Source organism: Mus caroli, unplaced genomic scaffold (genome assembly GCF_978045245.1).
Source record: "Mus caroli unplaced genomic scaffold, Mus_caroli_1 scaffold_15, whole genome shotgun sequence".
Taxonomy (NCBI): domain Eukaryota; kingdom Metazoa; phylum Chordata; class Mammalia; order Rodentia; family Muridae; genus Mus; species Mus caroli.
Genome location: NW_028227270.1, coordinates 116,988,618 through 117,002,864, shown reverse-complemented (window position 1 = coordinate 117,002,864; position 14,247 = coordinate 116,988,618). Strand labels below are relative to the sequence as shown.

General features: G+C 39.2%; 1 protein-coding gene across 9 annotated transcripts in view; it reads right to left on the bottom strand.

Moving 5' to 3' along the window:
* Nucleotides 1-14,247, bottom strand: part of Tasor2 (transcription activation suppressor family member 2) — a 43,893-nt gene that overhangs the window by 1,511 nt on the left and 28,135 nt on the right. For 6 of the 9 annotated variants that reach the window (XM_021180236.3, XM_021180237.2, XM_085831311.1 and 3 more), the window contains 6 exons: nucleotides 12,801-13,242; nucleotides 4,578-8,270; nucleotides 3,748-3,873; nucleotides 2,604-2,757; nucleotides 1,859-1,964; nucleotides 389-570 (listed from right to left, as the gene is read on the bottom strand). In XM_021180236.3, the coding sequence (XP_021035895.1) occupies nucleotides 389-570; nucleotides 1,859-1,964; nucleotides 2,604-2,757; nucleotides 3,748-3,873; nucleotides 4,578-8,270; nucleotides 12,801-13,242 (4,703 nt within the window). The remainder of the gene's footprint in view (nucleotides 1-388; nucleotides 571-1,858; nucleotides 1,965-2,603; nucleotides 2,758-3,747; nucleotides 3,874-4,577; nucleotides 8,271-12,800; nucleotides 13,243-14,247) is intronic. The other 3 variants (XM_029468634.2, XM_021180243.2, XM_029468633.2) reach the window with 2 other exon arrangements.

Here is a 14,247-nt window from a genome sequence, read left to right as displayed (position 1 = left end):
AAAAAATCTATGACAAAAGGCCAGGATTTGTTCAAGGTAGCAGAATTCATTAAAGTAAGAAGAGAAATGAAGACTTCAGGGCAGCAGCACGGGTGGAGGGAAGGGACATAAGCTACAACTGTACCAGCTTCAGAAAGCCAGACAGTCCACCTAAGACTTAGAAGATGTGATATAATAAAACATGCATATGTGTTAACTAGACAAACACTCCTAGGCAAGCATCCTCTGGACTTACAAGCATTTGTCAAAACACATGCTGCCCTACTAGCTATGGGCACCATTCCCATGTATCTAAGGCATTCAATAACTAATTAGGAAGGATATTTCTACAGCTGTCCTGGGGTAGCATTGGCTGAGTAGTGAAGATTACAATTTAGCTTATATTTACCTGTTAGGAAGACAGCAAACCTGGCACTGATATGTTGAATTTGCAGGTTTAACAAGCATTTAAAAATTTCAGCTTTTGTTGATGATGGAGAATCACAGTTGTGATAATGAAGTAAGTCAATGATATTTACACTCTGATATGACTTTAGAATTAGATTCTTTTTATGTGCAATTGAATCTACCCTGTAATATACAAAGAAATGTTAGTACCTTTTCTTGCTTAAAATTCATTTTAAATTGTGTATTTGAGGTTGAAAAGGTATACACGTGAATGCAGGCACCCTAAGAGTCCAGAAGAGGGTGTTTGCTTTCCTGGACCTAGTTTTAGAAGCAGTTTAGGCCATGCAGGGAACTGAATTTGAGTCATCTCTCTTAACTATAGAACCATCTCTAAATGTCTTTCATTTTAAGTAGTTGTATTAAAACACTTGGTCAACAAGCCTGTGCTTTTTTCTTAATCTTGTATTCAATGACCTGATTAGCTTTGAAAATAGATTGTAACCTTGGGCCTCATTCCAAGGCCCAAGTCACAACCCATGTAGCTTCTGCCACTTCAACCATTTATGTTGGCAACTTCGAAGTTCTTAGGCAGTCACACAAATAGAACCACTTTCTCACTAGACTTAGTGGACATTTCCACTTATTATATTTAAACCTATAAGCAGTTGCAGAAAGGAATGTCTTGCTGCACAGTTCAGGTTGGCCTTCAGTTTGAGATTTCCCTCTGCTTTGCCCACAGTGCTGAGATCACATTGTGTGTTGCCATGCCTAATAGCAATAGTCAAAATTAATTTTCTTAAAACAAACAAAAAAGCCCAGAAAACCCCCACGGCCTTGATGCGATCAATGCTAGGGATATGTGGTCAGTTAGCAAAGAACCTGCTGGGTAAGCATAAGGATGTGACCACAGAAAATGCCAGGTGTCATAGCACACACCCAGGGTGACAGGCTCACTGGCTAGCCAACCAGCCTGCTGCAATAGATGAGTTCCATGGTTAATGTGACCTCTCAAAACATATGTTGGACAGTGACAGAAGACATCTGATATAGGCCAAGCTCCATGCACGACTCGGCAACCTACACAAACACGGGCATATACCACACACATGTAACAGATCATTGCTTTAGATTAAGGTGACTTGCCTCCTGTTAATCTGTTAAACCCTGACAACTCAATATAGGAATAAGTACCCACAAAAAGCACTAGCACTAAGCTTACTGCTCACCATATGTCTGCAGCTTATGGCAGCAGAACCTGACTTAACTGTGGGTGTTTTTTAATCCTGACTCAAAATGTTGCTATAAATACTTTGTACTGAATGCTCTACTATAAAAACCAAATCCCAAAGCTAACCAGCAGACATAAACCTTAGGAATGTGACTCCCATGCTAACACTACTTTCTGGCTGTGGTGCTTGAGTTACACATCAAACACTGGACCAGGGCTCCTGCACCCTTCACACACACTGACCTGACGTCTTCCTTGAGATTTTTACTTTCTCTGTAGTGAAGCAGCCACTTCCATTTGCCGTTTTCATTTAGTTTCTCTAGGATTTTGAGAATTTCCTTCAGTTGAACTGTAGAGTAAGTTAAGCAAGAGAAGATGTATCTCAGTTCTTGTTGCAAGGTCCATTGCACTTATGAACAACCAGACATTTGTCTCCACCTTATAAGGCTGGGCAACATCAGTGACTCCACAAACTATTCTATCTGGTCATGCTATAATGGCAAAGATCATTTTATAGCATGATCAGTGCACATTTGCCATTAGGGAATAGAGATTGCCACCACTTTTTCAGATTCATTGCAGCACAGAACAGCATTCATCAGGAAGACAAATGACCACAATATGAGCATGTAAGTGAGGAAAAGAACTTTCACTGTGGAAGGAACTGAAATCTGAACAATTTAATAATTGGTCTAAATTTCTCTGCAAACTCTAGAAATATAGTTCCCAAATGAACCAGTTATAATACACCAGGGTTATATATGCAAGGCCTTGGTATCCAGCTTGTGTTACATGTTTATTGGACTCTGTTCACAATAGCTATGAACATAAACGTCCATCAATTGAATTACTATAGTAAAAGCATGTAGTGCAGCAATTGTCACAAATTAAGCCCTCAATATATAGTAAGTGCTTTCTTTTTGATGAAACAGCATGTCACTGGAAGAAGAGAATCTGACCTAATTAGATTTCAAAATTAAAGACTAACCTAATGTTAAACTTTCTAGTATGACATCATCTGATACCACAAAGCCGCCTGATCGAAACAGCTCTTGATAGGTGTCATTTATAATGTCTTCAGGGCTGTCCACTCCAGCAAAGACGACACTGGGGAAATGCTTTAGCTTCAGTAGAGAAGGAATCTGTTATGACATAAAGGGACTTCCATAAGGAAAGGCACATGCAGGCAACAACATTCCCATGGACTTCAATGACCCTGAACAGCTGAAAATAAGGTATCTTTAGCCAAGATCACTAACCGACAACTTTGAAACGAAGAGTGGTTCTGACCTTCTCATGAGTGGCCATTTCTTCACCAAAATTAATTAAAAAGAGGACTTTAGAAATGGTTCATGAGAGAAGAACGTGACTGATGTTCAGGGGACCTATAAATAGCTAGGTGATTCAAACTCACTCTGCTTCCAGCTTACCCGTGGTGCCAAACCCACAAGGCTCTCCCCCACACGACCCCACACACACGGACGACCCCTGCAGGGCGACCACCCGGCCCTGGTTGACCGCCACCCCACCACAACCCCGCGGCCGTGGGATTCCGACCGCCACCTCGGTGCGCGCACAACTTCAATCACCACCTCGACCAGAATAGATCCGGACGCGCCCACCCCCAGGAGCCACAGGGGTGCGATGGGTTCCCACGGGGCACCGGACCAGGAAAGACTGAGGAAGAGGCGGTTAGGACCGGGGTTGGAGGGATGGGCAAGGGCGGGAGCGGCAGGGTGGGAAGAAACCGCGAGTGCGGGTGCACGGGGGAAGACCAGGCTCACGCAGCACACCTACTGACAATAGAAATATTTACCTATCCACTGTCCAAACTGCTTCTTGGGCAAACAACTATTTGTCAACTAGCAGGTAAATATTACAGAAGTCCTTTCAAAGCATGATTTTCTTACAGTCAGACATGAAGTACCTCTTTTCATAGTTCTCCCTCAGTTAACACACTATCAACCTGCCCTACAGAACCTTGGTGATTCTCTAGAGTTCCACCCTGTGCTCTCAGGGAGTATCTTCCCACTAAACGATCAATGAAGTCTGTCGGCTATACCTCTACACAGAATAGCAATGACGACTCATGATACTACAGAACAGTGTCAGTGCCTAGAACACAAACTTACTTGATGCAAATGTGAAATGATGTCTTCATTTTTAATGATAACTAATAGTGTCTCATTTTCTCTGTGAAAAGCTTGACAGAAATCCAGAAGTTCAATTTCTATATGGCCTCCTTTCTTTAGAATGCTCTGAAAGATTTACAGACAGCTGTTACTTAAAAGTACTTGTACAGAGACAAAAAGTCTCTCTCTATAACCTTGGCTGCCCTGGAATGCACTATGTAGACCAGGCTGGCCTCAAATTGAGAGATCCAGCTATCTATGCCTCCAAGTGCTGGGATTAAAGGTATGTGCCACCATGCCCAGGGACAACTATTTTTATATATTAAAATCAAGCAACCAGCTGGGAATGGTGATGTATATATTCTTGGCACTTGGGAGACTGAGGAAAAATTATGAGCTCTAGGCCAGCCTCAGCTACTTAGGAACACATCTCAATACAAACCAAACAAAAATATTTAACAATACGTTTAAAAAAAGGAAATCCTATTTCTAAGGCAGTGCAAATAGTGGAATATAATTTTTCTCTTAAAAGAAAATTGAATGGTAAGGTAAGAATGTGGTCACTGAAAACTAATGTAACCATGGTCAAAGTCTGACATTGGGGATGCCGTCATTTGTCTTGATTCACCATTAGCCTTTTCACTTTTGCCCCACTGGAATTTCTGTTCCATTTGAGTTATTGACAACACCTGCCATGTAGTACACAGGATTAAAAACTATATATCCCATCCCATCCCATCCCATTTCTTTATAAGCCCAAACTTCCAAGTTTCTTACTTCTAAAATAAACTGAGAAGATAATGTAGTATATAGAGTAAGCTAGTATTTACCTTTGTTCTCAAAAAGAATGACTTATCTTCTGTTTCAACGAGGTAGAACCAGAAAGGGCTCTTACAAGCCTCTCTTGCAACTCCTTTTAGTTTGACATGCAGAGTAGCACACAAGTCTGTGATCACATCTTCATAGGATACTGTCTGTCTTGGCTGGTATGCCTCCTGGAACACAGCTTCTGCAGAAGCTACATTTAATTCTTCATCTTGGGAAACAATTTGGTTGCTATTCATCATTATCTTATTAAATTCAGCATATTCATTTAGAATAAGTGAAATATCATTTCTAGATTCTTTTAAAGTACTGTTGTATTTCAGTTTATTGAGGTGGAATGGAACAGTCTGACTTCTTTCAGAATTTTTAAGATTTCTACTTTGACTACATTTTTTCTTCCAAAAAGAGGAAGAACTGTCGAGACTGCTGGGTGAGTAGCCTCTTCTGTGATGACTCTGCTGCCTGGTGTCTGCGCGTACAACTGTCACCAGAATGGGGCATCTGTTCTCGGGTGGAAGATGTAGACCTGAGGCCTCAGATGTTTGTGTGGAAGGGGATGTTCCAACTGAGGTTTGGACGAGCGATTCCTTAGGGAAGGAAGAGTGTTGAGAATCTCCCTTCTTTGTTTGTTTTAGCTTATGGTCAAAACGCAAGTACTCTAGGTCTAATGTATTCTGAGTAAGGTCATCTGTCACATGCCAGGTGCTAATCCAGGAGCTGAGAAGGTTGCAGTTTGCACTCAAATTCCGATGCCTCTTCAGGCTATGCAACCTTCTTGTGGTATCTTTGAATTCTTTTGTTATAGTAAAGTTAGCATAAGTCTTGGGGATACCATGAGAATCTGGGATCTGGATGTAGCGTGGTATACACTTATTTGGTGAGATAAGACGTGGCTCTGTTTCCTGATTTCTGGGTGGAATATGTGTCTCAAGCGTTGAAATTTTGCTAGAACAGGCCCAGGTGTCATCACTGTTGTTTAAGCTTGTGAAAGATTCACAGCTATCTTTTACAGCATCTTTTTGGCTTTTGCGATTACCTCTCAAATTCTCCACATCAAATTTGCAGCTTTTACAATCACGAGAATCCTGAACACAGGCTCCAGAACGTGGTCCACAGCACATGGACGCATTTATACTTATCTCTGTATTCCTGCTCAGTGTTTCAGCATCTGCCTTGGTTTCATGTACCATGTTAGGGCTTTCACTGAAAGTATGTTCTTTGTAGACACCACAAATAGCATCAACAAATTCTGGGACAAAGGAAGCAGAAGGCTCTTCACTGATACTTTTACTGAAGTCTACTGTATTTTGACATACATTTTGAGCATTTTGGGAGAAAACATCACCATTCAAGAACTCTTTTACTTCACATATTGTGTCCTGCACCACATGCATTGTTTTTTGTTCGTCTTTTGTAGACATGGAGTTAGACTGAAGTCCAGTAGCACTGAGATCCATCCTTTCTTCATGTAATTCAGCTCCAATATTCTTAAGTAAGCTGGCCATTCTGACTACTGGTATTTCCTGTGTTTGAAACCCTGGCTCTACACTTACTGGTTTTGTATGATAGGTGCACTGAGCACTGTCAGAGGAAGAAACAAACTTTGAGACTTCTGGATGAGAGTATGCCTGAACATCAGTTTTCTCAATCGAGGCAGAGTTCACTGCCTCAGCCTGCATATTACTATCAGCCTCTGTTTTTACATCACTGTCACAGACATTTTTCTTAATGTTTTTAGAACTAGTCTGTTTTAATGACATATTCACAATTTCACTTGTGGTTATAGAAACCAATGTGTCAGTCAAAGATTTATTTTCAACAACTTTTCTAGGACTACATAAGGGTACACTAGACTCCAAGGCAAGGTGTTTTATGTCCATGTTTCTGTTCTCCATACAACCTGGCTCCAATGAATTTCCTGATTTCTCAAGAGGCTTAAAATTACCTCCATATTTGGCAGGTAGGGAAAGCTTATTTAACTCTGCATTGCACTGTACCTTTTCTAAGAAAGATAAATTCTCACTATGCTCACTGGGGACACTGACTTTAGTTACTTTACCAGGCACATTAACTCTGCCTTCTACTTCTGCACTAGTTATCTGTAGCATTTCTGCTGAGATCTGTACTTGTACTTCAGCTAACTTATCCTGTCCCTTTGGACTCTCAGGACCAAGAAGAAGACTTTCTTTTTCTGGTATAGTTACTTCTCCTGACTTAATCTGGGAGAGCTTGTTAGTTTTTTCAGACTGTGAGCTATGGAGTTCTAAACAACATGGAGACGACTGTCTGTCTCCAGTCTGTACTATGGGATCAGGACTTGAGGCTGGTGACACTTCTATTAGAGGTCCAAAGGGAAAGTCCAAGGTGACATTAACTTTCTCTGTAACCTCGGGAGTACAATTTTTTAGTAGTTCTCTGGATTCCACAGGATACACTGACATACAGCTAGCTGAATGTATTTCTCTGTTTTTTATGAGTCTCTCCTCCTCTTCTGGTTCAACCATTTCAGATCTACTCTGTTGCCCTACATTTGATACTGGGGTCCTCTGGAATTGTTCAATTTCACCAGCTGCTATCCCCTCACCGGGGCTTATAGGTGGTGATATTGTTAGAGTTAGATTAATATCAGCACCTTCCCCGGACAACTCCATGCTAACCTCTTCCCTATTCAGTGAGAGATCAGTTTGTTTGGGAAATACTAAATTAAATGTTTGTAAAATCTTTTCTTGGTTTAGACTACTACTGCCACTATTCATTATTACTGTAGAGGTACCTGCTACATCACTCATCGCTGGAATACAGTTAGGGGACTGCTGTTCCCTTAAGGTAACAGAGGTTGATGAGACTACTTTAACTTTCGATGGTTCTAGAACCTCATCTAAAGACATGCTCAAGCCATTCTGAGTCTGTAGAGAGGTATCTTGTGGGCACTTTGTTTTATCACTGGCTAATGAATAACTAGAACTTTTAACTAAGGAGAGTGCCTCCATTATCAATCCTTCATCAGCTGATGATGTCAGAGAAGGAATCTCTTTCTGTAATAAACACAGGCTCTCAGGAAGCGTTTCCTTTTTTACTGAAGAGGCAGAAAGGCACTTACTATCTTTATACTCTGACATAGCAAGAGAAGGAACATCCCTAGAACTTTGTGTTTGTACCTCTTCCAGTGCGGACATAGGATACTGAACACTCGAGGCAGGGGATACTTGTTTAACCAATTCGATATTAAAGCCTGTAGGTTTGTCAGTTGTATGTACTTCTGTATGTATTGGTACACTGGCATTTTTTTCAAAAGCAAGGGTAACTGGATCAAGATTAACCATCATACATTCCACATTATCTTCCATCCTTTCCACAGAGGGCTGACATTCGTTATTTATGTGGCTGCTATGCTGGATAACATCCTGTACAGCATCTGTTTTTATCAGCGGTGATGGGTGAACACTATCAACTTTGTTCTCAAGGTCGTCGAACACAGACTTCTGACACATCAATTCACTGCTGGCCTCATCATAAGCTGTGGTCAAGGTGGCTTGTGTGACAGAGTCATTATAAGAAACCATCTTTGTGCTCTGACAGGTTTTATCTTCACTGGGAATACAAGTACCATTACTTTGGGCACTTACAACACCAGAAAGCACAGCATTAGAAGTCTCTAGTTTATCTGATAATTCTTGTTTGGTTTTACCTCCAGTTACCTGAAATGACAAAAATTATTCTTTAAAAAAAGAGTTCACAGATTAAGAAAAATTACCTATATGAAAATGACAGAGGGTAGAGCTACATAAACCCATCCCAGTAGGGATGTGTTGTTTCCTTTTTTTGTGGTGCAAAGTTTGAACTTAGATCCTTGTATATATTAAGTAAGCACTCTACCACTTAGCTATACTCCAGTGGGGGTAGTGGCATGTCACTGTAATTCCAGCGTTCAGAGGGTGGAATAAGTTCCAAGGTACCTGGCTATAAAGTAAAGTATGTTTCAAATAAAGAAACAAACAAGCATGAAAAAACAAACATTCAGTGACCAGAATTCTATATTTTATTAAACCAGTCAACTAGATCTTAAATGTGCCAGGTGTACTGAGTACCTTTAACACTTGAAAGGCAGAGACAGGCAGGTAGGCAGAGAAGATTTCTGTGAGTGGGAGGCCAGCCAGGTCTGCACAGAACTTTCTTAAACATGTACACACACATCCTACTCCCAAATTTAAATGTCCATCTGTCATTTAAGAAGTGGAGCATTAGAAAAGTAGTTTTTAAATTTGCTGTTAGTGAAAAGGTAACATTTAAAGCCAAAACTAATCTTTTCTTCAGTAATTTCCAACTGCACCATACAACCACTTGACATCTTGTACTTTCCCACAAGATAGTAAATAATTACTATCCCATGTACTCTGAATAACTGATAATAACTGATGCTGTAATTAATCAATTAATCAATTCTTAAGTATCTTTGCTTAAAGCTGGAAAAAATTATTTTTCACTTCACTGCCTCTTATTCTACAAAACAACAGAAAATTCATCAATATAACTTCATGTGATAAAAGGACTGAGTTAAACAGTATTAAATGGAACTTAGATTAATATTTGGAGTATTATGCACACAGACTGCCATGTCTAGAAGCATATGGTGGAAGTGAAGATTTCTGTTTTAAATATCATAAAAACACATTTCTGACACAACCAAAGAGATAACAACGAGTAATCAGGAACTATGATGTCAGTTTTAAAAGGAGAACGTGAGAGAAAAGTCTTGGTGACAAGAAACCGGAGAACTTTACTGCAATCCTCCCAATGACACCGTGCCTGCAACCAAAATTCTAAAACACACTCTGCCTCTTGGTGAAATGCTAGCTGCAACAGTCTTGATATATTTATTATGTTATCACATATATATCTAAATATACATTTAATAAACATATATTTGACTACAGGTACAATGGACTATTTTTAAAATAATACCTACTTAAAAACTGGCCAAGTAGCCGGGCGTGGTGGCGCACGCCTTTAATCCCAGCACTCGGGAGGCAGAGGCAGGTGGATTTCTGAGTTCGAGGCCAGCCTGGTCTACAAAGTGAGTGCCAGGACAGCCAGGGCTACACAGAGAAACCCTGTCTCGAAAAAACAAACAAACAAACAAAAAAAACTGGCCAAGTATACACCTAACCACAAACAACATGCTATTGGCTTCTAGTGCCTTTTATTTTAAAATATTCTTTACATCACAGTATGTCCATTTATGGAACAAGGGAAGGCTATAGATCAGTCACATGTTTTTCATATGTAGGCCTAATGCCCAAGAGCACTACCCCACCTCACTCTCAAGATTCTTAGAAGCATAAGCTCGAGCATCTGTCATCTGAAAATCTAGAACCCAGAATGCTATTATGAAAGCCTTCTAAGTGCTGACATGAGACTTAAGTTTCATATATTGAATTAACCCGTGTGGGGTTTTCAGTGATGGTCAATGAGTAAAGCCTGAGCAGTATTCTAAAATCTGAACATTTCTCAGTATTTAACCAGTATATACTAAAGATTATTAAAAACTACTCATTTTAATTATTTTTTTCTCACCAAATAGTAAATTTGTTAGTAAGCAGAATGTTCTACAGAAACATTGAGTATAATTTTACTTAACTCTTAAACTTTGAAAAATATATACCATTTTTATTCTTTAATTTCATATGCATTTTGGACATATTTAGCCCTTAGTTCTCCCCTCCCCTCTTTGAAGACAGGATCACATGGCTTTGAACTCCTGATCCTACTGTCTTTACATTTCAAGTGCTGGGATTACAGGCTTGTGCCATGCCTGGTTTACACTTCATTTTTATAATAATAATAAATTATTATTCCTTTTGTCATGGTTCATATATGGAAATAAGAGGATAACTTCTAACGAGTTGGTTTGTTTTCCACAGAGGGCTCTAGGATCAAAGTTAGGTTGTGGGACTTAAGATGACAAATATTTTTACCTGGTGAGCCATTGTAATTACCCTTCTTTATATTTTATTTTATTTTTTTTAAAGATTTATTTATTTATTATATGTAAGTACACTGTAGCTGTCTTCAGACACTCCAGAAGAGTATCTCGTTATGGATGGTTTTGAGCCACCATGTGGTTGCTGGGATTTGAACTCCAGACCTTTGGAAGAGCAGTCGGGTGCTCTTACCCACTGAGCCATCTCACCAGCCTTTTATATTTTATTTTATGTTTCGAAAAAAAAAAAAAAAATCACTCCTAAAATTAAGGCTGGTAATTGTCTCATTAAATTATTTCTGTCAAGCAAAGTCCTGGTGACACACGCTTTTATCCCAGCACTTAGATAACAGGGGCAGGGGCTGGTAAAACTCCGAATTTAGGGACAGCCTGTTCTACAGAGTGATTTCCTGGATAGCCAGGGCTACACAGAGTCTTGGAACCAAATCACGGAAAAACTGTGAAAACAACAAAAATGATTCTGCCTTAACAAAAAGGCACTTCATAAGAAACATAAACCTACATAGTGAAACCTGCCTAAGTATTTTGTTATTCTAACATATAGTTGCTTTTAATCCAATTTTATTTACATCCTTGAAAACAGGACAAAATTTTTTTAACCTATTTTTTAGAAAAAAAATTTACTTATATAGAAAATATTCATCAGATGTGCATATAATTATATCCAAAGATACTGAAACAGAAACAAATAGATCGTTTGGATCTAAATCTTGGTTTTGCAACTTATAATGAACGTTAGACAATTTCTTTAGCCTCAGTCTCTTGATCATAGTTTAATAAGTAAGCTAACACCTTTTATTTATTCATTCATTCATTCACTCACTCACTTATTTATCTATTTAATTTGTGTGTATCTGTGCATACACCAAGAGTTCAGTGGAAGAGCATCAGGTGTTCTTAACCACTGAACCATCTCTCCAGCCCAAGCTAACAGTTCTCACTTTACTTGCCTTGTTTCAAAATTAACGGAGTTTCTATGAGTAAAGAGCTTGGAACACTTCCCAATGTGAAAACAAGTTCTGTAGGTGCCATTCAAGCTATCATTCTAGACTACACCTGGGTCATGAGCTTTAGAAAATTTGTTACCACTTTCTTATTTATGATAGATTATCTGGCCTGGCTGAAAGTGAAGGAGTAAAACAAAGTATGCTTTCCATACTTAGAAAATAAGTATCCCTAGCTGGGCGTGGTGGCACATGCCTTTAATCCCAGCACTTGGGAGGCAGAGGCAGGCCAATTTCTGAGTCTGAGGCCAGCCTGGTCTACAAAGTGAGTTCCAGGACAGCCAGGACTACACAGAGAAACCCTGTCTCAAAAAAACAAAAAAACAAAACAAAACAAAACAAAAAATATCCACAAATGACTTTTCTTTAAAGGTGTGGTATGGTAGAACTCAATTATCTGCTTTCCAAACTAATTCAAACATAGTCTATTTTAGTCTGTTTTATCAAAGTCTACCAAAGCACTACTAATATTACTAATATTTGATCCGTGTTATCTGTGTGTGTTCCTGTGGTGCATGTGTGTAGGTCAGAGGTCAATTTTAGTTGCTGTTCTTCAGGTTTTATTTACCTTGTATTTTCTCTCCTGGCCCACTGAATATGCCAGGGTCAGTAAGCCCCAGGGATTAATCTGTCTGTACCCCTGCCTATTCACCTAGCGCTGTGGTTATAGATGCACAGTACCATGCCTGGGACATGGGTGATTTGAACTCAGACTTGAACTCAGGTCCATATATTTACAAAACAAGCAATTTATCCACTAAACTATCCCTATTTAGTCACTTCTCTTAAAACAAGTTCAGAGTAAGTACTTTGCCCCAAATAATACTGCTAATAAGTGACAAGCTGGGTTCCTACATATTGGATTCCTTTCTCTTACTCAATTAAGATGGTAGATAAAACCTAGCTGTGAGCCGGGCGTGGTGGCGCACGGCTTTAAACCCGGCACTCGGGAGGCAGAGGCAGGTGGATTTCTGAGTTCGAGGCTAGTCTGGTTTACATACAAAGTGAGTTCCAGGACAGCCAAGGCTATACAGAGAAACCCTGTCTTGAAAAAACAAACAAAAACAACAACAACAAAAACCTAGCTGTGGACAATGAGAGAACACTTTATAAAGATTAAGTTTGATGAATTAAAATACTTTACTTAGTTGGAAGACCCATTTTTTTCCCCTGAAATAAAATTCATCAAAAAAATAATACCAGCATTTAAAATAGCATCTCACCTCAGTATTACAAGAATAGATGAAATTCTGGTTTCCTGAAGTATCCAGGTGACACTCCCCTGTAAATACTTCTTTCTGGTCATTCTGTACACAGAGTTCCAAGTCTCTGGTAGTTGGTGGATTAATGAAAGGAAGTACGCGGTTAGGTCCAGGAAAGGTCATATTGGTGGCATGACCAATGTGTGTTTCCTTAGTCTCCAACAGAGGGTCTACAGACCCTTCAACAGAGGGTCTTTCCACATTGGAAAAGGCCTCAATTTCACTGTGATCCAAAGATTCTAAAGGCCTATTTATGCATACATATTTTGCTGGGTTTTTGTGTTCTACTACCTTTCGAGGTGACCCGATGACTTTGTTCTTTTTGCTGTAGAACAGAGCTACCCATATATGAAGTAAAAGTTTCACATCGTCCACATTTTCAGGCAAATCAGTGTTCCAGGGTCTAAGATGTTAAAGAAAATGCAAAAAATAATGCTACTTTTAGCTAACTACCATAAACAAGTTCCTTTATCAATAACTTTTGTGCTCATTTCAAAATTACAAATATAAAATATAAGAGTAAATTTAACAAATAATTATGAAGTATAACTCATTCACTTTAAAGAGAAGAAAACCAAGGATCAAGAACATTAAGTGACTTATTTCAAATCACAAAACTTATATGGAAGAACAGCTGGGTCTCTTGACTCTCAGTGTAGCATTTGTCTTTCATATCGCCCAAACACACTCTGGAGACAGTCTTCATTACGGCACTAACAGTTCTAGCAACTCTCCCGGTTCTTATCACTTTAGTCTGGCTGAGAATGGCTAGTTCACTTAGTTTTTGTGTCTCTTAAAATAGTTGGAAAAGTATAATGATTACAATATTCTCTGGGCAATGTAGTAATAAAAACTATATTATTTTCAGATTTTAGTTCTAAATAGTGTTGTGAAACTATAAGGAAAGATACAAAACATTTCTGGCCTTGGGCAAAAGACAGCAGAAGGCTGAATTAGGCTGAACTGGAGTTAAGAGAACTGCATAGTTACAGTTACGCTACAGTTATACAGGATTCAGTCTAATTAGGAAGTCAACTACCTGTGTGAAACCATGAAAAGAGAGAAATCTTGTAATGTGGAATGCCATTTAGTTAATATAAAATGATTCACAAATGCTGGATGACATTCCGTAGTGTTAATTCTTCTTGCTAATAATAGCTATAATTTATTATGGTGGACAAGTCATTGCAAAAGCCTAGTAATATATTAATAACCCTCAGGACATAGCTTCCATTAAACCCATACTCAAAAACCACAATCTAGGGGCTGGTGAGATGGCTCAGAGGTTAAGAGCACTGACTGCTCTTCCAAAGGTCCTGAGTTCAAATCTCAGCAACCACATGGTGGCTCACAACCATCTGTAATGAGATCTGACTACCTCTTCTGGTGCGTTTGAAGACAGCTACAG